Raw genomic sequence first — 22,520 nt, 5'->3', positions numbered from 1 at the left:
AGTCTGCACCAGCTCTTGGAAAGAGCACCCTACCCAAGGTCAACACCTCCACCCTATCCCCATAACCCAGTAACCCCACCCAACGCTAAGGGCAATTTTGGACACTAAGGGCAATTTCTCATGGCCACCTAACCTGCACATCTTTGGTCTGTGGGAGGAAACCGGAGCACCCGGTGGAAACCCACGCACACACGGGGAGGATGTGCAGACTCCGCACAGACAGTGACCCAAGCTGGAATCGAACCTGGAACTCTGGAGCTGTGAAGCAATTGTGCTATCCACAATGCTACCGTGCTGCCCACCAATGACATGAGAATTCTTTGGCAGGTAGGATCAAGGATAACCCTGAAGCTTTCTATAGATATGTCAGGAATAAAAGAATGACTCGGGTAAGAGTAGGGCCAGTCAAAGACAGTAGTGGGAAGTTGTGCTTGGAGTCCGAGGAGATAGGAGAGGTGCTAAATGAATATTTTTCGTCAGTATTCACACAGGAAAAATACAATGTTGTCGAGGAGAATACTGAGATTCAGGCTACTAGACTAGAAGGGCTTGAGGTTCATAAGGAGGAGGTGTTAACAATTCTGGAAAGTGTGAAAATAGATAAGTCCCCTGGGCCGGATGGGATTTATCCTCGGATTCTCTGGGAAGCTAGGGAGGAGATTGCTGAGCCTTTGGCTTTGATCTTTAAGTCATCTTTGTCTACAGGAATAGTGCCAGAAGACTGGAGGACAGCAAATATTGTCCCCTTTTTCAAGAAGGGGAGTAGAGACAACCCCGGTAACTATAGACCAGTGAGCCTTATTTCTGTTGTGGGCAAAATCTTGGAAAGGTTTATAAGAGATAGGGTGTATAATCATCTGGAAAGGAATAATTTGATTAGACATAGTCAACACGGTTTTGTGACGGGTAGGTCGTGCCTCACAAACCTTATTGAGTTCTTTGAGAAGGTGACCAAACAGGTGGATGAGGGTAAAGCAGTTGATGTGGTGTATATGGATTTCAGTAAAGCGTTTGATAAGGTTCCCCACGGTAGGCTACTGCAGAAAATACGGAAGCATGGGATTCAGGGAGATTTAGCAGTTTGGATCAGAAATTGGCTAGCTGGAAGAAGACAAAGGGTGGTGGTTGATGGGAAGTGTTCAGACTGGAGTCCAGTTACTAGTGGTGCACCACAAGGATCTGTTTTTGGGCCACTGCTGTTTGTCATTTTTATAAATGACCTGGAGGAGGGCGTAGAAGGATGGGTGAGTAAATTTGCAGATGACACTAAAGTCGGTGGAGTTGTGGACAGTGCAGAAGGATGTTACAAGTTACAGAGGGACATAGATAAGCTGCAGCGGTGGGCTGAGAGGTGGCAAATGGAGTTTAATGCAGAAAAGTGTGAGGTGATTCATTTTGGAAGGAATAACAGGGAGACAGAGTACTGGGCGAATGGTAATATTCTTGGCAGTGTGGATGAGCAGAGAGATCTCGGTGTCCATGTACATAGTTCCCTGAAAGTTGCCACTCAGGTTGAGAGGGTTGTTAAGAAGGCATACGGAGTGTTAGCTTTTATTGGTAGAGGGATTGAGTTTCGGAGCCATGAGATCATGGTGCAGCTGTACAAAACTCTGGTGCGGCCGCATTTGGAGTATTGCGTGCAATTCTGGTCGCCGCATTATAGGAAGGATGTGGAAGCATTGGAAAGGGTGCAAAGGAGATATACCAGAATGTTGCCTGGTATGGAGGGAAGATCTTATGAGGAAAGGCTGAGGGACTTGAGGCTGTTTTCGTTAGAGAGAAGAAGGTTAAGATGCGACTTAATTGAGGCATACAAGATGATCAGAGGATTGGATAGGGTGGACAGTGAGAGCCTTTTTCCTCGGATGGTGATGTCCAGCACGAGGGGACATAGCTTTAAATTGAGGGGAGATAGATATAAGACAGATGTCAGAGGTAGGTTCTTTACTCAGAGAGTAGTAAGGGCGTGCAATGCCCTGCCTGCAACAGTAGTGGACTCGCCAACACTAAGGGCATTCAAATGGTCATTGGATAGACATATGGACGATAAGGGAATAGTGTAGATGGGCTTTAGAGTGGTTTCACAGGTCGGCGCAACATCGAGGGCTGAAGGGCCTGTACTGCGCTGTAATGTTCTATGTTCTATTACCGTAAACATTGTTAGTATTTCAAAATGGAGTATGACAATCTCGGAAATGCTTTTTATTGGCTGTACGTTTACAAAAGTACAGAAAATTGCATATCGTCTGCACAAAAACAGGCCATTCAACGCAACCGATTTATGGGGTTCACACACCTTGTGAGGCCAGTCCCACCCAGCTCCACCTCACTCTATGAACATAGACTTCTATTCGTCCCCGTACATTTATCTGTCTTTGCCTCAACCTCTCAGAGATAGCGAGTTCCACATTCTCACCATTCTTTGAATGAAGAGTTTTCTCTGGAACTCTCTCTCTCTCTCTCTCCCCCTCTTCAGCCACCGTGTCCCAACAGGGATGTTGGCGACTGAGTACTCTGCTCCATGGTTATTCTTGGCAAAGTACCACAGTGATTTGCAGTTACCTTCTGCACTATGGCTGACCAGGAGACACTCCCACTTTAACCCCGGCCACCAGGTGGATCGGAAGGATTTAAAGGCTGATGATCAACCTGGTTGGCCACGTTATGAATGTGAAACACCCCTACCGGATTGATTAACGACCAACCTTATACTTATGACTCCTGGTTTTGGTCTCCCCACAGGAGAAAACATCGACCCTATCAAACCCAATTTCATAATTTTCAAGATCTCTAAAAGGTCACCCCAGGGTCTTCCCATTTTGAGAGAGAAGAGAGAACCACCCGCCATTCTTTCCTTATTGGTATAAAAGCTCTGTTCCAACTTCATTCTGGTTCCCCCTCTCCAGTGCTTCTGCATCCTTTTTATAACACGGAGAACTATTCACTGGACTCCAAGTGTAACTTCCTTAACTTCCTCGAGGAAACATCGATGTAATCCATCTCGACCCAGGGCCTTATCCACTCTGTTTAATAACCATCTGCATTTTTCTTTTTCTAGTGCTGTGAACCTTAGTAGTCTTCCTGGTAAATACCTTTCAATATTTCTGCCATTTTGCTGTCACTAAAATACAATTTATTTTGTGCATCCCTGAGCCTATTCTGATTTTTCATTTGTCAACAAGATACTTAATAATAATCTTTATTAGTGTCACAAGTAGGCTTTCATTAACACTGCAATGAAGTTACTGTGAAAATCCCCTATTCGCCACACTCCGGCGCCTGTTCGGGTACACGGAGGGAGAATTCAGAATGTCCAATTCACCCAACAAGCACGTCTTTCGGGACTTGTGGTCGTTTCCTGCCACCTGGAGGAAATCCACGCAGACACGAGGAGAACGTGCAGATTCCGCACAGACAGTGACCCAAGCTGGGAATTGAACCCGGGTCCCTGGCGCTGTGAACCAACAGTGCTAACCACTGTGCTATTGTGCTGCCATTCACTATTTCTTTGCTAATTTAAGGAATCTAAACTGAATAAATAAATATGCTGCAAAGGGAAAGAAAATATTACTTGTCTTGCTTGCTGAGTTACCTTTGAGGACATTTTCAGCAAATTGGTATATAGACTTCTTGCTGGCAAGATCCAACTCCCTAACAACGATTCGTTTATTTCCAGTTTCTTCACGAATCTCCTGGGCTGCCGCCTCGGCCTTTGTCAAATCTCTGCAGGCCAAGATTACCCGAGCCCCTGTGAAGAACCACACTGACATTACTTCTGTTTTAGTTCCAATGTTGTTGATTAAAAACACCATCATACATTGACCGAATATTCGGAGAGAATGGTTGAGTGCTGCTCTGTGTTTCTGTAAGGGCCGAGTTTGATTGTGAACTTTAGAGTGTTGACTGTACTTTGTGTAACTTGACTGGATAGGTCAGTTTAGCTCAGTTGGCTGGATGGTTGGTTCATGATGCAGATCAACGCCAGCAGAACGGGTTCAATTGACGGGATCAGTTGGTTTTTTTGTATCGTTATCTCAATTCAGCTCCAGTCGCCCTGATGATTTTTCAATAAACCAATTATCTACCTCTCTATGGGAGAGTATACATGGGGCTTTGGTTTAAGGTACTACAGGTGTTCTGCTGTAAACTGATGGAAGATGCCATACACATACCTCTCTACATACATAAGATTAGAACTTGGTTTCATCTCATTTAATAAAGGCTTGAGCTTCCTATGAACTTGTGAATGGCTTGTGAATTTGTTCAGTCGCTAGACTTAACAAAGCCATTAAAGTTGTTCATTCTCAGACTGCTGCAGGGTTTACAATTTAGCCAAATGTGCTACGTACAGGATGTGACATTCAGCCTGCTTGACGCAGCATTGTGGAAAACAATGCAGCCAAGATAGTCTTGGGACAGGAGACAGGACGTCTAAACAACTCAAAATTCAATGTTTAACAGGAAACCTTTTCATTTCTCGTTCACAATAACACTCTTCGAACCAGAATGAATCATCAAATTTAAAAGGGGCAGCAGCATTCTGCCTATAATCAATCTCCAGCTTGCCTTCACATTTCCTCAGAGAATGAGGACAGAGGATTCAAGGATGACAGAGGATTCAAGGATTGTTACCAGGGGAGAAACAGGGTCGTTGTGTCTGCTTCTCGGCTGGACCAATGCTGCTTCGAGAAATTGAACGTGCCCAAGTTTTGGTTGAACCCGATTTCAGTTGCGATCGTGTTTGGTGTCACATCCAAATACTCTCATCACTGTTGAGGTAATTGCCCAGAAATATCTCACCTCTCCATGCCAGTGCCCGTGCAGTCTCTTTTCCAATTCCAGTGTTAGCCCCTGTAATCAAGACCGTTTTGCCATCTAGTCTTGTGTTGGATGTACAGACACCACCACCAGCGCATCTCCTGTGAAACAGATTGGAAAGCATGACAATTTTTCCTTCACTTGAGTGCAGTCGCTAAAAATATAGAAATGTCAATTCAACGTCTTTCATTCCATCTGTCCTACGCCTACACGTTTCAACATGTCCTCCTGAAGTCTGCTAACAAGTCTATTAAGTGGTGCTTAATCAAACAGCTGTTTAAAGTCCACACACACACACATTACCCCTCCAAAGAACTTCATTAGGCTAGTCAAGAATGATTTGCCTTTAACAAATATGTGCTGGCTTTCCTGCTTAACCCTTACTTTCCCAAATTACAATGAATTTCTTACTGGATAAATGGGGAGAAATTGGGCTCTGTAATGCCAGTGCGTTTTTTGGGGGGGGGATGTTTATCAGTCTCCCAAAGGTCATTAGAGCCAGGTAAAAGAATCATGAAGTAGAATATTGCTGAAAAGAGGCACATGTTGCTGAAACTTTACATCTTGCACTGACTGGGACAAACACAAGAATGTCAAATTTCAAAACAATCACATATAACAGGAGAAAAAGGCACTGACTAAATGGCAAGTTGACTCTGATTGGCCGAAGCATTTCCATTAGCCAATAGAATCAAACATTATGTTCCTCCGGTTGTTTATAATAGGCAGAGTACATACAGACCGTATTCAAACAGCCCACACTCACAAAATATAACACCTCCTGTTAAATATGATTCTGCAATTGACAACACTTACTGAACTATCATGAGTGCGGCAATAACTCCACTGACAACCAATTTAGGATAATCAGTCAAGATCATAATGTGGCTCATTTACACTCGCTAGAAGCGACATATCTCTGCTAACAAAATGAATAGGTTCAAGTCCTGCATCTTTTTTGAATTACCAGGAAACTTGGAGACAATAGTTCCCCATGAATTTCTCCATGGCAACACCTTGGCCAGTGAGAGTTGATTTGTCAACCAATCAGCACCCTTTTCTCCTGTGGTATAAATTGTGATTGTTTGAAATTTGGCATTCTTGTGTTTGTCCTGATGTGTAAGATGTAAAGCTTCAGCAACATGGCTCTCCTTTCAGCAAGTTCTGTACTCACAAGCGAATGTTTGGATTGTGAATTACTTAACGGTTATGTGCTGTATTATTTTGTAGCTCCTAGTGCACTTCTTTATATTTTAGGAGCTTTCCTTGCTAAAGTTTGAATAATCTCCAAGGGGTGCTCTGGCCAGTGTTGAAGTAATTTTTAAAAAGCTTGTACTGGAAACAAGTTGCTTCCAGAAATGGATGGCCTGGCTTGGAATAGAGCATGATAGGGGGAATGAGTTGAGGTCACGTGTAGCAGGACAAGCTGCTGGAAGAGAGGGAGAAAGAGAAGGGCTCTCAGCACTTAGAGAAAGGTTTTACCTGAATTTCAACAAAGATCAACATGTGAAATTACTGCACCTCACGAAAGAGGTTACGGCTGAAATTTGTCAACTTCTGTAGCCACACTTGTAACCTCGAAGGCAAGAAATCACATTGCATGTGGTTGTCAAGGTGACTGTGGCTCTAAACATTATACATCAAGTTCTTTCCAGGTTTCTTCCTGTGGTGAATGCATTACTGCTACCATTCACCATTGTATTGCATTACATTGTATTGTATTATGTTGATGCCCTTCTGGGCTCCACCCCTCGGGGGAGGTATATAGAGCTGCAGCCTGTAGGCGCCACTCAGTACAGAGCAGTTACAGGCAGGCACAGTTCTCGCTGATTAAAACCACTGTTCACTTCAACTCTCCATCTCGTGTGAATTGATGGTCGCATCAATTTAATCAGCTACAATATCGCTATGGAAGCAGCCCTCAAACCTGATTGACTGGAACTTGACCGACAGGCAGCTGAAGCCAAAGACATTTTTTCGCACTGGCTCCGCTGTTTTGAGGCCTACCTCGCCGCCTCCTCCTCGCCCACCATCACCGAGGAACAGAAACGGAGTCTCCTCCACGCCAGGGTGAGCCACAGACTCTCCGTGCAGATCAAGGAAGCGACCACGTACGCAGACGCTGTTGGGATCCTGAAAAGACATTACGTGAGGCCGGTGAAACGAAGTGTTCGCGCGGCATCTCCTCACCACTCGTCAATGCCCCGGGGAATCGCTGGAGGAATACCTACGCGATCTGAAGGTACTCGCTCGAAACTGCAACTACAAGGACGTCACGGCCTCGCAGCATATGGAACTCGCCATCCGGGACACCTATGTGGCTGGAGTCCTGTCCGACTACGTCAGGCAGCGCTTGCTCGAAAAGGGCACCCTCGACCTAGAAGAGATGGTAAAACTATCCACCTCCTTAGAAGTAGCGTTTCAGAGCCTCAATGCTTTCCCCTCTGACCACGTGATCCCCTCGTGGACACCTGACCAGAGGGTGCCCCAGGCCTGTGCCGCGCGGCTGCCCGCCCAACCCGGGGGGCTGCCCTGCTATTTCTGCGGCCAGAACCAGCACCTCAGGCAGCATTGCCCGGCTCGGAAAGCGACCTGTAGCGACTGCGGCAAGAAAGGACACTTTGCCAAAGTCTGCCTGGCCAGATCCAAAGCTCCTAAATCCACAGGCCCAACTTTCAGACTCACAGACCCGCAGACCCCGCAGTGTGACTGCGTGCCTGCTGGTACCGCCCCCTTCGGACGGGTCATCAGCCTCGTGCTGTTCTCCAAATTTCCCCCGCATTCCAAACAATCTCCCTCGCTTCCGGATCGCATTCAGTGCAGATCCGGGGGTGCTGAGCCGTGAACCTCGCGATACAGGGCCAATTTCAAACTATATGTCCTCCCCGATCTCTGCGCTCCTCTCCTGTTAGGATTGGACTTCCAGTGCAACCTCAGGAGCCTGACCCTGAAGTTCGGCGGGCCCCTACCCCCTCTCACCATATGTAGCCTCGCGACCCTTAAGGTCGCCCCTCCCCCGCTCTTCGCGAACCTCACCGACTACTGTAAACCAGTCGCCACCAGGAGCAGACGGTACAGTGCCCAGGACAGGACTTTTATCAAGTCAGAGGTCCAGCAGCTCTTGAGGGAGGGGCTCATCGAGGCCAATAATAGCCCCTGGAGAGCTCAAGTGGTGGTCGTCAGGACCGGGGAAAAGAACCGGATGGTTGTAGACTACAGCCAAACCATAAACCGGTACACACAACTCGATGCGTACCCCCTTCCCCGGATAGCGGACATGGTGAATCAGATTGCACACTACCGGGTGTTCTCCATGGTAGATCTGAAGTCCACATACCACCAGCTTCCAATCCGCCCGGAAGATCGCCACTACACGGCCTTTGAGGCAGACGGCCACTTCTTCCACTTCCTCCGGGTCCCCTTCGGCGTAACCAACGGACTCTCGGTCTTCCAAAGAATGATGGACCGAATGGTGGACCAGTACGGGCTGCGGGCTACATTTCCGTACTTGGACAACGTCACCATCTGCGGCCATGATCAGCAGGACCACAACGCCAACCTTCAGAAGTTTCTCCAAACCGCCCAAGCTCTCAATCTCACCTATAACAAGGAGAAATGCGTTTTCCGCACAACCCGACTGGCCATCCTCGGCTATATCGTGGAAAACGGAGTCTTAGGGCCCGACCCCGACCGCATGTCTCCTCCTGTAACTCCCCCTCCTCCACTGCCCCAAGGCCCTGAAAAGATGCCTCAGGTTCTTTTCATATTATGCCCAGTGGATCCCCAACTATGCGGACAAAGCCCGCCCACTTATCATAGCCACCATCTTCCCCCTGACGACTGAGGCCCGCCAGGCCTTCAGCCGCATCAAGGCCGATATTACCAAAGCCGCGATGCGCGCGGTGGACGAGTACATCCCCTTCCAGGTGGAGAGTGACGAGTCAGATGTCGCCCTGGCCGCTACCTTGACCAGGCAGGCAGGCCCATAGCCTTTTTTTCCTGTACCCTCAACGCCTCAGAGATTCAACACTCCTCAGTCGAAAAAGAAGCTCAAGCCATTGTGGATGCTGAGCGGCATTGGAGGCACTACCTCGCTGGTAGGAGGTTCACCCTAGTCACCGACTAACAGTCGTTAGCCTTTATGTTTGACAATACACAGCGGGGCAAGATCAAGAATGATAAAATCTTGAGGTGGAGGATCAAACTCTCCACCTATAATTACGATATTGTGTATCATCCCGGGAAGCTCAACGAGCCCCCAGGTGCCCTGTCCTGCGGCACATGTGCCAGCGCGCAAGATGACCGACTCCGGGCCATCCACAATGACCTCTGTCACCCGGCTTCGCCACTTCATCAAGGCCCGCAACCTGCCCTACTCCACTGAGGAGGTCAGGGCCATGACCAGGGACTGCCAAGTCTGCGCGGAGTGCAAGCCGCACTTCTATCGTCCAGACAAGGCCCACCTGGTGAAGGCATCCCTGCCCTTTGAGCGCCTCAGCATCGATTTCAAAGGGACCCTCCGCTCCACTGACCACAACGTGTATTTTCTGAACGTCTTTGACGAGTACTCCCGTTTCCCCTTTGCAATCCCATGCCCTGACATGACCTCGGCCACTGTCATTAAGGCCCTGCATAGTATCTTCACCCTGTTCGGTTTCCCCACTTACGTCCACAGTGACCGGGGCTCCTCGTTTATGAGCGATGAGCTGCATCAGTACCTGCTCGGTACGGGCATTGCCTCAAGCAGGACTACCAGCTACAACCCCCGGGGAAATGGACAGATGGAGAGGGAGAACGCGACGGTATGGAAGGCCGTCCTCCTGGCCCTACAGTCTCGGAGTCTCCCAGTTTCCCGCTGGCAGGAGGTCCTCCCCGACGCGCTCCACTCCATTAGATCACTCCTCTGCACAGCCACGAACGAGACCCCTCACGACCGCCTATTTGTTTTCCCCAGGAAATCCACCTCTGGGGTCTCGCTGCCGTCCTGACTGACAATGCCGGGGCCTGTCCTCCTTCGAAAGCAAGCGAGGAGCCACAAGTCCGACCCCCTGGCCGAGAGGGTCCAGCTCCTACATGCCAACCCCCAGTATGCCTACGTGGTGCACCACAACGGCCGACAAGATACAGTCTCCATCCAGGATCTGGCACCCGCCGGTTCCCCTGCAACCATCACCTACCCCCCCCCCCACCGTACACCGAATACTGCCCCTACATGGCCTACACCCCCCCCCCAATCGCCAACCTACAGTGATGAAGCTCCAGAAGAGATGCTCCCGGAGTCAACGAGCCCAACACACGTGCCCGCAACGACTAGTACAACACCCGTGCCCGCAGCAAAACCAGGGCTCAGGCGATCACAGCGAACGATCAAGGCGTCGGACAGACTCGATCTGTGAGCCCACTTCACCCCGCTGGACTTCAATTTTTAACAGGGGGTGAATGTGGTGAGTATTACTGCTACTATTCACCATTGTAATTGCATTACATTGTATTGTATTATGTTGATGCCCTTGTGGGCTCCGCCTGTGGCTCCGCCCCCTCGGGGGAGGTATATAGAGCTGCAGCCTGTAGGCGGCACTCAGTACAGAGCAGTCGCAGGCAGGCACAGTTCTAGCTGTTTAAAACCACTGTTCACTTCAACTCTCCGTCTCGTGTGAATTGATGGTCGCATCACTTCCCAGGTTAGGGGTGGCACGGTAGCACAATGGTTAGCACTGCTGCCTCACAGCGCAGGGGTCCGGGTTCGGTTCCGACCTTGGGTGACTGTCTATGAAGAGTCTGCACGTTCTCCCCGTGTCTGCATGGATTTCCCCCGTGTGCTGGTTTTCTCCCACAATCCAAAGATGGGCAGGTTAGGTGGATTGGCCATGCTAAATTACCCCTTAGTGTCCAGATGTGCTGGTTAGATGGGATAGTGTGTGTGTGTGTGTGGGGCGGGGTGGGGGGGAGTGGGCCTGGGTAGCGTGTTCTTTCGTAGGGTCGGCCCAAACTCGTTGGGCCGAGTCTTCATTTGCACTGTAGGGATTCTATGGTTGCTACTGCAGAAACAAGCATTGTCTCACAGCCCTGCAGTGCTACAGGAGGGAGATCGCTGAGGCAGTAAATGCTAACCTTGACAGCGATGCCCACATCCCATGAATAAAAAAATATTGTGTTTGAGAATGGTTTGTATAGCAATACAAACTGATATTTATACTGTAGCTTGTTCAGGTGTGTTACAGAAAAAACGGTAAGAATTTCCCAAACTGCGTATTAAAATAATGCACTAAAAGTTTCCCCAAACCAAAGCCAAGATTGCAAATACATCCCAGGTGCATAATAGGATGTGGAAGCCAAGTAAAAATGTTGCTATATTGAAATATGAAAAATATCCGACTTTGTTTATTATTGCTAGCAGGCTTTCAGGACTTTTATTTTTGAAGGTTATTACAAAATCTCCATTGCAGTTTCTCTTCCGCCCCCCCAGGACTTCGATTATATAACGTCTTCCACAACCCAAATGTCTGGATAGTCGAAATAGTTTTGATCCGATGTGGGAGGGACGTGCAGTGACTGAACATCAGCTGAAACACCATGTAGCCAATGCATATAGAGGAGAGCTGGAATCCCTCCCTAAAACTTATGATCTGATCAATGACACTAACCTTTGTCGTGTTGCACGTTGCTCTGGGCTGTGTTTCTTTGTAATGTCCTCTACTAACCCAATTGTTCTTCAAACACAAATAGGCGTTTCACCCCCCCCCCCCCATACAATCTTATTTGAGAAAATAAATGTATTTGTCGTTTTTTTGAGGCAGCGCTATGTTGGTGTGATTTCCTTCATTGCAGCAAACGCTCAGACGGAGAGAAAAATATATGGTTAAAACACACCAGCAAATTTTACTTGAATATTTATATGCATGCGAAAAATTATCCAAAGTATATCACTGTATACTTTTAAAAAACTACAAACACCCCATTACTTCTTATTCATAGATCAATCTTGGGTAGGATTTTGTGAAATTAATTTTTGCATCAAATATTATTTTAATGTAATTTAAAACGTAACTGAACTTCCAAATAAATTATAACATTTATAGGATCGGAAAATACCAGGACCAACATTGGTAAGTATAAGCAGATTGCAACATTAACTACAAGTTACATTAATTTTTGCACAACAAGCAGGTTTTAGAATTGTTACGGGGAGAGGGATACTAACCTGATATATGGGGCAAATGCTGCCAAAAGAAGAGCAGCGAATGCACAAATCCCAATAATGGTGAATAAGACGGGCATCCTCACTGAGCTCGCAGCTCGAGCTGCAGCATCTTCTGCAGGAAGGAGTTAGCGACCTGAACTGTCAATCATTCTCCTGGGACCGGAAGGAGTTGGAGCCCTGAGTTGTCACTCACTCTCCCGGGGGGACCGGAAGGACCTGAGGCATGAGCTGTCGATCACTTTCCTGGGGCCGGAAGCCTGAGACGATCACTCGTCTGAGGCCGGAAGGAGCTGGAACAACAACCCCCCGAATGCCTTGGCCCTTCCAAGGCCCGGTCCGTCACCTTCTCCCTTCCCCCCCCACCCCACCCCGGATCAGGCCCGGTCCGTCCCATTCCCCCCCCCCCCCCCCCCCACCAGCCCAGGTCCGTCTCCTTCACCCGGTGACTGCGTCTCTGGTGGGGAAATAATAAAGTGAAGTCATGGCGAAAGCGCCAAAGCAGTATGTTGGATAAAGTGCCTGTTTTGAGGGTGTGGGTGAATGCGGAAGGAGGAGCCGGAAGCCTGCGGGATGTTGCTGTAGCTGGGTTTCCCCTCAGAGTCAATCCCGCTGTTTAAAATCGGCCCCGGGATGTCTTCCGAGGACTTTGAGAAGCTGCACGAAGCGTACGGTAGTGTTTATGAGGAATTGAGGCGCCAGTGTGAGCAGCTGTCCGCTTATTCGGGAGGTGAGGGAGATGCTTTTTGTTTATGGCGGAGGCTTTTCAACTTGGACAGTCCATGTCAAATACCATGTCTGAGGTAGAGCAACTGCCCTGAATCTAGAACATGGTGACTGGACTCCACTTACAGCTTGGCTTCTACTCTTATGTTCAAATATACAAATTGATGAACTGTGACAACAACATTCAGGAGGCCCTGTGGAGGCTCTCTCTCCAGTAGACAAACCATCTCTCACTTTATTCTCTACATCACCAACCCACCCCCTCATAACATCATGTGTGGACTGTGAGAAACCTCCAAACTCCCGCTTGTCTACTCTTTGTCCACCGTGGCTATCTCCAATCTATCTGCTGTTTATAACTATTTTCCAGATCCATCTCTCCTGGGAAACCTATTTTCGGTTACCTTGATCCCCATATCAATTAGCTTTTGACCATATAGGGTCAGGCCATTCAGCTCATCGATGTCTGCTTCCCAATTTAATGTGATTATGCCTTTTTCCCACACCATGTCATTAGCAATTAGACATCTGTCAGTCTCTACTTTAAATATACTCTGACTGAGCTTCCACAACCTTCTGGGTTAGAGAATTCCAAAGATTCACAACCCTCTATGTAAATAAATTTCTCCTCATCTTGGTCCTGAGTGGCATCCCCTTATTTTAAAATTGTGCCACCTGGTTCTAGACGCTACAACCAGGGCAAACATCTTAACTGCATCTACCCTACCTATTCCTTCATTACCACTGTTAAAGCCCAGTACTTACTGACATCAACTGTTTCTTTTCCTGGATACATACTGACAGTCTCTGACTGGTGGTACATAATCACTTCTTAACCATTCCAGTCTTTGGCACAGCCAATCACATCAACTTTCTCCATTGCTTGTCTCAGTTGGACTGCCCTCGCATGCCTCCATTCTTCTCTATGCAATCATGCCAGAATATCTCTACTAATTACATCACTCCTCACCCCTTTGCTGGCACCCTTAAGAATCCATCTGTGGCCCCTTATGATTCTGCATCCACTTGCTTCTATTTGGTAATTTAACAACTTGGGATCATTATCGGTATGCCACATTCCATTCTCACCATTTCACTTAACCCCTGTATGCCTGGGCTTTCAGAATTTCTGATATTCAATCTTGGAGGAGCGATATTTTCTAATTCCCTCTGGAAAGCCAAAGCAACCTTCTTGTGTCCCCCCCAAATGGGCATCAGCTCTCCCTTTGTTATTCACTCCATCCCTAGCTATTTTCTCTAGCCAAACTAGGTTCCAACCACTCCATACCATTTTCAATAAAACATCTGATTCCACCTCTTACGTCACATGTCTTCACACCATCACCGAACATACATAGTGATAATTGTATCTTTAATGTGTTAAAACTTCCCAAGGCTTCTCAGGAGCAAAAAATGACATGGAGACATATGATCGATATGGAGACATAAGGACAGGTGATCAAATGCTTGATCAAAGGGGTAGATTTCAAACATCTGTGCCTTTTACTTCCAGAGTTGAGTTTTACAGCATTATGCTGGCAGGTTTGCCATCTTTCACCTTTGAGATCATCTGGAACAATGGAGCCTGAATCCTGTTCCAGTGGATCTCAAACTTTTCCAGTTGTAAGACTTATTTTCAAATGGATTAATAAGCTCAGATTCCCTCCCCTTTTTCTAAATGATAATATATAAATATGGGAGTGTTGCATGTAAAGAGTATTTAATTGTTTTAGGAAAATGGGTAGGGAGGAGGAGGTCATTGAGAGGACAGGAGCCTGGAGAAAGCACCAGGGAAGCAGACAGAGAACTGGAAAACTGGGGAATTAAATTAAAGTATGGATGGAGCTGAAGCATGGGAGAGCACCATGGGAGGAGGAGCAATAGCAGGGTGGTACAAGGAAAATTCACAAAGGGAGCATGGTGGCTGGCTGAGTAGGAGCATGGATGGGGGTGGGATTGGGGAAGAGCATGGGTATTGGGTGTGGTTGGGGGGAGCATATGAGGTGGGGGGAACATGGGGATGGGAGTGGGGGGAGCACAGGTGGGATGGGTTGTGGGATAGCACAGATTATGTGGGGGAGCAATCACTCCAATGGCTGTCACTCACTCACTCATCATGGCACTCTTGGCAGTCACCCAGATGGTAAAGATGCATTGTACATCCACTGCAAGGTCTCTGCACTTGGGTCTCCCTACATCCCAGTTTGAGAATCACTGTCTTATTCTGCATCAAGTCCTCATCCGGCAGTGCTCTCTGATCTACATTGGCTGCCGATCTTGCAACACCTTAAATTTAAAATTCTCATCTTATTGTTTAAATTATTCTCTTCCTAGCTCTTAACACCACCATTGCCACAACCTAATCTCACCACCTTCTGCATGATGGGTCTACAAAATTATGAGGGGCACAGGTCTACAAAATTATGATGGGCATAGACAGAGTGGATAGTCAGAGACTTTTTCCCAGGGTAGAGGGGTCAATTACAAGGGGGCATAGGTTTATGGTGCGAGGGGCAAGGTTTAGAGGAGATGTACGAGGCAGGTTTTTTACACGGTAGAGGGTGCCTGGAACTCGCTGCCGGAGGAGGTGATGGAAGTAGGGACAATAGTGACGTTTAAGGGGCATCTTGACAAATAAATGAATAGGATGGGAATAGAGGAATACGGACCCCGGAAGTGTAGAAGATTTTAGTTTAGACGGGCAGCATGGTCGGCGCAGGCTTGGGGAGCCAAAGGGCCTGTTCCTGTGCTGTACTTTTTATTCTTTGATTCCAATCTCTTATGCATTGCCCATGTTTTGCTGCACAGTTCGTGGTGTAGTGCTGCAGCCCATGTGGAGTAGGTACACCCACAGGGCTGTTAGGGAGGAAGTTCCAGGATTAACCCAGCGACAGTGAAACAATATATTTCCAAGCAAGGATGGTGTGAGACTTGGAGGGGAACTTCCAGGTGGTGGTGTTTGCATGCACCTGCGGCCCATGTCCTTTTAGGTGTTAGAGATCGCAGGTTTGGAAGATGCTGTCGAAGGAACTTTGTTGAGTGCATCTTGTAGATGGTACACATGGCTGCCACTGATCGTCAGTGGTGGAGGGAGTGATCATTTCAGGTGGTGGATGGAGTGCCAATCAAACAGGCTGCTTTCTCACCTAAATTGACTTATCTGAAATGGCACCTGTCCATTTTTAAAAATAAATTTAGAGTACCTAATTCATTTTCCAATTAAGGGGCAATTTAGCATGGCCAATCCACCTAGCCTGCACATTGGTTTGTGGGGGCAAACGCGGGGAGAATGTGCAAACACCACACGGACAGTGACCCAGAGCTGGGATCGAACCTGGGAGTTCGGCACCACGAGGCAGTAGTGCTAACCACTGCACCACCGTGCTGCCGGAAATGGCACCTGTCCTGCCCCAATGCCTCTGGTCAAAGGGGCTGTTTAGCACAGGGCTAAATCGCTGGCTTTGAAAGCAGACCAAGGCAGCCCAGCAGCATGGTTCAATTCCCGTAACAGCCTCCCCGAACAGGCGCCGGAATGTGGCGACTAGGGGCTTTTCACAGTAACTTCATTTAAAGCCTACTTGTGACAATAAGCGATTTTCATTTCTTCCCTGCTGATGAAATACAGGTGTACGTTTTTGTCAATTTATTTTCCAATACTTTTTGATTTTAGTCCCGCTGAGTTTTATCTTAAAACTTCAATTTATTCGAGCTGCATTCGGTCGATCCTGCTTTCGTTACTTGATGCTTGTTCATCTTCATTGACTTCCAGTCCTGAGGAAGCCAATTTTAAAATCATGCTGTTCATGTTCTGGTCACTTTTCCACCCATGCCAAAATCTCGGCTTCCTATCAGTTTGTGTTCCTCTTTAGTTTCCAGCTCAAAATATATCCTCCTCAAGTTCTGATTTCTGTCAGTTTCCTGTACTTCCTTTGTCCACTTGTTTTCCTCCTTGCCTCTCTTCAATCAGGCAGACGCCCAAAACCAGCATCTCCTCACATGCTCCAATTTACCTCTTGGCCAATTGTGCTCCGTGTTTGATTTTTAAACCCAATCACTACCTGAAATCATATGTATTTATATGACTGCCTCAGAAACCTGGACAATAAGTAAAGATCTGTGGAAGAAAACAGGCCTTTGAAACGTAGGTGCTAAGACATGTGTTTCAAATTCCACATACTGACCAGAAGACAAATGAAGCGGTGCTTGAAATTGGAAGAGAAAAAACAAACTCTTTAAAAGTAACACCCAGAAAAGAAAATATCAGTATTTAGCCCTTTAATCAGCGCTGAAAAGCTTCTCCGATCTCTTCTAGAGGGGGCAGAAAGAGGAGTCGACCTAAATGTAGTTGGCATGTGTGAGGATGATGCAGGACAAATAAGCATGACATATCATGACTGCAGATGTCCTGGCAGGAGTAGCTACAAGCACAGCAGCAGTGTCTGTGTCTCAGGCACTAAAAGGAAAAGTACAGAAATTGGAGGCTGTATTAAAAAGAGAGAATTATGGAAATATGCCAAGTGTATCAATACCTGCAAAGAGATAAGATCGTTTAGATCTTTTGTTGTACTCTAAATTCCTTATGTCGTGATACTTTTAAAAATGGGTAATGTACTTACTTCAGTGTTTACTGTAAATCTCGCTCTGCTTTTTTGGTGTTTTTGTACATTGTTGATGAAGTACATGAAGAGGTGGAGAAAGACAGATTTGATAGCAGTGGGACTAAGATGGGGGATGATGCACGTTTCAGGAAGGCAACACAAAGAAGCCCATACAAAGTTTAAGGGTAGGTCCGAGGTCAGCGACAGATTCCTTTCCTTTCTAACAAATTCCACTTCAATTACTGTCCATGATGATGGGAGAATTAAGGCAACAAACACTTGCATTTTATTTGCCATTGATGGAGTAAAATATAATGGTTCTGTAAGTCTGATGCATTTATCCAAAAATTGGCCTAATGTGAATTATGAGGCAACAAAGCCTTGTGTTTATACTGCCTCAATGAATAAATCCATGTCCCATGAGAAATAAGTACTTAAATTAGTTCAGATGGTCGGATTAAAATGAAAGAAAGCTCGATTTTGTGGGGATTAAAACAATGCAGCATTTAGTGATGCCACAGATGTGGTGTCAAAATAAATAAAACAAACACTGGTTCAGTTGTACTTGTGACAGAAATACAAAGGTGAAATCTAGCCCTGTTTAAACAGCAGGCATATTTGGTTTTGGCCGCATTCTCAACTAAAACTGTTTAATGACAACTGTGTCTTGTATCTGTCTCGGTGTAGTGTCCTAGGTCCAACCATCTTCAGCTATTTCATCAGTTGCCAGAAGTTGAACTGGACTAGCTATATAAATAGGGTGGCTACAAAAGCAGTTTAGAGGCTAGGAATCCTTTTTTTAAAATTTAGAGTTCCCAATTCCTTTTTTCCAATTAAGGACCAATTTTAGCATGGCCAATCCACCTACCCTGCACATTTTTTGGGTTGTGGGGGTGAATCCCAAGCAAACACGGGGAGAATGTGCAAGCATCACACAGACAGAGGCTAGGAATCCTGCGGCGAGTAACTCATCTCCTGACTCCCCAAAGCTTGTTTTAAATCTTTTTAAAAATTTGGTCATGGGTGTGGGCATCGCTAGGACATCATTTATTTCCCATCCTGAGGTATTTAAGAGTCAACCACATTGCTATTGCTATGGATCTGGAGTCACATGTAGGCCAGATCAGGTAAGTATGACCGATTTCCTTCTCTAAAGGACATTAGTGAACCAGATGGGTTTTTACGATGGTCATCCTTAGACTTTTAAGTGCAGTTTTTTTTGTAATGAATTCAAATTTCACCACTGCCATGGCAGGATCCAAACCTGGATCCCCAAAGCATGACTCTGGGTCTCTGGATTACTAGTCCAGCGACAATACCACTACGCCACTGCCTCCACAATGGTAACCCTAAAAATGTTGAGAGTGGGGGATTCAGTGATGGTAATGCCATTGAATGTCAAGGGGAGATGGTTAGACTTTCTCTTTTTGGAGATGATCATTGCCTGGCACTCGTGTGACGCAAATGTTACTTGCTACCTTTTAGCCCAAGCCTAGATATTGTCCAGATCATGCTACATTTGGACAGGGATTGCTTTATTATCTGAGGAGTCGCAATGGTGCTGAACATTGTGCACAAGTCAGGAGTGTGTTGGAATACTCTCCAATTGCCTCGAATGCAGCTCCAATAACACTACAGAAGCTCGACACCATCCAGGACAAAGCAGCCTGCTTGATTGGCACCCCTTCCACAAACATTCACTCCCTCCACCACCAGCGTACAGTAACAGCCGGTGTACCATCTACAAGATGCACTGCAGGAACTCACCAAGACTCCATGGGCAGCACCTTCCAGACCCACAACCACTATCATTTAGAAGGACAAGGGCAACAAACACATGGGAACTCCACCACCTGAAGTTCCCCTCCATTTCACTCCCCTTCCTGACGTGGGAATATATTGGCCATTCCTTCACTGTCACTGGGCCAAAAGACTGAAACGTCCTCCCTAACAGCACTTTGGGTGTACCTACACCACATGGACTGCAGCGGTCCAAGAAGTTGGCTCACCAACATCTCAAGGGTAATTATAGATGGACACGAAGTGCTGGCTTAGCCAGTGACGATCGCATCCGTGAATTAATTTTTTTTAAATTCAACCCATTGATAAGCTGAGAGATTTACAGGAACATTGTTCCCATGAAGGTGGGTGCAAGTCACTGTTTAACCGTATATGCCATATCTTTTAAATAAACCTGCCAATCACGAGATGTTTGAGCCAGTATTTGTGTATCTCTCAGGCAAGAAACACGAGATCAGAGATTGGTTTGATTGTGAAATCTCTTGGGTACGGAAATCTGACCGTACCTGCTGACTAGAATGTACATGGATCACGTGCCAATATTTTTTACATTGCTACAGTTTCGATTTTTTTTCTTCACAGAGCATTTCCCCATCTGGAATAACATACTATCAAAATGTGACATGCTGATGCAGTTTTCCTTTTAAATAATAGTGCCACCGTGATTTGGTCTTTTTAATGCGCTGAATAATTTTTGTGACATTGCAACAGATTTCGTCCTGGCTTTCTACTGTCTGCACAATGATGAAACTTAACAACGGGAAACTCCTTCTTTAGTAATGATAGGATCAGCCTTTTATTTATATCCTATTGTGGTGATATGCATCACTGTATATACACATGTGGTTAATGTAAATACACTACAACTAAGTAACCACTAGAGGGAGCACCAGAGATGTCATGACATGCAGACATACAGCCAATGGGTCATTACAACAGGACACAACCAATTGGTAATCAGGACACCCAGAGGTGGCATTACCACAAGGAGGCACATCACAACCCATATAAAAGGACAGGGCACACATGCTCTGCCTCTTTCCTCAGACAGCCATCTAGAGAGTACATCAGGGTTGATCAACAACATTACACCCAGCACGTGGCTTAGAGCAGGCTGGTAAAGATAGACTAAGTTACTACAGCTAGATTAGCAGAGAGTCAAACTCATTTAAGAACTGTGTTAATAGTTCAATAAACAAGTTGAACTCATTTCATAGTCTGGAGCTTCCTTTGTCAAAGCATACATCAAGGGAGCAGCTTATGCTACATGAAGCAGCATAACACACCTCTATTTTGAATGTATTTCTCTCCTGCTCTTGAGTGCAGTATTAAATGGACGAGAAGATACACTGGCAATTTGCCAGCTTAAAAGAATGGGCATTGCAAGCAATTGATAACTTGCCTCTTCATCTAAATCTTCCTCTTCCTCCCTTTGGGTAATTCCTTTTTGCTATCTCCTGCTGACAAGTTAAATGAGTTTGGGGACTCGTGAGAATCCAGGTAGAGCAGGTAGCTTATCATTCCCTGCCCGGCAGTGCTTCCATATATGTACCAGTTTAATCCGCCGAGACCACAGCAGTTGTGTAAGTAATGGACTTGCAGAAGATCTAACATTAATGGGACACATTGCCTTAATTTTCCAGTGCTGCTCACATGAAAATAAAAATGGAATTTGTTTCTGAATTTAATGTCAAAGCCATTTTCTTCAATGGCTCAATGACAACAAGCATATTTCAACCAAGACTTTCCAGCCCTTCACGCCGGTGGGATTTCCGGTTCCGCCGATCACGCCCCTGCGGTGGAGGGTGTGAGCCACGCGCGAAATGCCGGTGACATTGGTGGATGGTAAGATCCTGGTGGAGGCCAATAGCGAGTCGCCTCCACCATCGGAAAACATGCCGCCAGGGTGACGGAATCCTGCCCTTTGGCTTATTAACGACTGGGGTGGAACTGGAAAACCTCAGTAGAATTGTGCCAACTCATTATTTACTGTAATTTGTCTTCCATTTGATGTTTTGCAGAACAGAAGAAAAGGTTTATTCGAGAAATAGATGAAAAAGCCGATGAAGCAAATGAGGTCGTAAGTACGCTGAAGGGGAGAGTTGTAAGAAAATCTTCTTTGGGACAGTTGAAGTGTGATGTGTTATTAGACAGGGGGAGGCTGTGTTGTAGTGGTATTGTCACTGGACTAGTAATCCAGAGACTCCGGGTAATGGTCTAGGGACCCGGGTTCGAATCCTGCCTTGGCAGATGGTGAAATTTGAATTTAATAATGAAATCTGGAATTAAAAGTCAAATGACCTTGAAACCATTGTCGATTGTCGTAAAATCCCATCTGGTTCATTAATGGCCGTCATAGTGGTTAGCACTGCTGCCTCACAGCTCTAGGAACCTGGGTTCAATTCCGGCCTCGGGTGACTGTCTGTGTGGAGTTTGCACTTCCTCCCCGTGTCTGCGTGGGTTTCCTCCAGGTGCTCTGGATTCCTCCCACAGTCCAAAGATGTGCAGGTTAGGTGGATTGGCCACACTAAATTGCTCATTAGAGTCCAAAAGTTTAACTGGGGTTACTGGGATAGGGTGGAGGCATGGGCTGAAGTAGAGAGCTCTTTCTAAGAGCCTGTGCAGACTCAATGGGCCAAATGGCCTCCTGCACTGTAAATTCTATGATTCTCTGACCCTAGGGCAACCTTCAAAACTGTGAGCATTGACTGGTTTACCAGACAAATCAGATTGCAAAATAGTTTAATTTATCAGGGAACACCAGGAACATCTATTATTTTATAATTTGCACCCTTCATTGCTGCATGCTTTTGTTTCCAGCTGGATGGGATGGAAAATGAAATAAAGAACGCACCACCTGCGTACCGTAATCAGATGAATGTAAAAATTCGTTCGTACAGAAAAAATGTGAGCAAGTTACAGCGGGATGTTAGAAGCAATGACATTGGATATGGAATGCGTAGTGACGTTAAGTACATTGTGTACAATGCTGAAAACGAACAAAGTGTAAGTATTGCAACTAAAAAAATATTACTGTAGCAACTGCATTCTCTTCTAACCTATGAGAATTGAAATATAAATCCAGTTCTGTACACACGAACACTAGAAACAGCAGCGGGGGGGGGGGGGGGGGGGGGGGCATTTGGCCAATAGAGAATGTTCCACCATTCAATACAGTCATGGCTGTTTTTGGACTTCAGCGCCATCTCTTTTCTCCTCTTCCCCCCTCCCCCTTCCCCATATCCCTTGATTTGCTGGGACACCAAAAATGTGTACCACAGCTTAAATATATTAAACGATGGAACAAAGTACAAAGAAAAGTACAGCACAGGAACAGGCTGTTCGACCCTCCAAGCCTGCGCCGACCATGCTGCCCGTCT

The 22,520-nt window shown here is 46.4% G+C and overlaps 2 protein-coding genes across 4 annotated transcripts in view; one reads left to right on the top strand and one right to left on the bottom strand.

The window, feature by feature from the left end:
• The window catches only part of rdh12 (retinol dehydrogenase 12), a 34,963-nt gene extending 22,688 nt beyond the window's left edge, over positions 1-12,275 (bottom strand). The window contains exons 1-3 of one of the 2 annotated variants that reach the window (XM_072485154.1): positions 12,020-12,275; positions 4,801-4,919; positions 3,593-3,748 (exon numbers count right to left, since the gene is read on the bottom strand). In XM_072485154.1, coding sequence (XP_072341255.1) covers positions 3,593-3,748; positions 4,801-4,919; positions 12,020-12,096 — 352 coding nt within the window. In that variant the 5' untranslated portion in view covers positions 12,097-12,275. The remainder of the gene's footprint in view (positions 1-3,592; positions 3,749-4,800; positions 4,920-12,019) is intronic. The other variant, XM_072485145.1, reaches the window with a different exon arrangement.
• Positions 12,276-12,419: 144 nt separating this feature from the next.
• Positions 12,420-22,520, top strand: part of vti1b (vesicle transport through interaction with t-SNAREs 1B) — a 14,074-nt gene continuing 3,973 nt past the window's right edge. Inside the window, exons 1-3 of one of the 2 annotated variants that reach the window (XM_072485167.1) lie at positions 12,420-12,746; positions 21,162-21,244; positions 21,961-22,146. In XM_072485167.1, the coding sequence (XP_072341268.1) occupies positions 12,650-12,746; positions 21,162-21,244; positions 21,961-22,146 (366 nt within the window). In that variant the 5' untranslated portion in view covers positions 12,420-12,649. The remainder of the gene's footprint in view (positions 12,747-21,161; positions 21,245-21,960; positions 22,147-22,520) is intronic. The other variant, XM_072485175.1, reaches the window with a different exon arrangement.

The sequence above is a fragment of the Scyliorhinus torazame genome, chromosome 2 (genome assembly GCF_047496885.1).
Source record: "Scyliorhinus torazame isolate Kashiwa2021f chromosome 2, sScyTor2.1, whole genome shotgun sequence".
In the NCBI taxonomy this organism is placed as follows: domain Eukaryota; kingdom Metazoa; phylum Chordata; class Chondrichthyes; order Carcharhiniformes; family Scyliorhinidae; genus Scyliorhinus; species Scyliorhinus torazame.
Note: the sequence above shows the minus strand (reverse complement) of the source record. Positions and strands in the feature narration are given on the sequence as shown.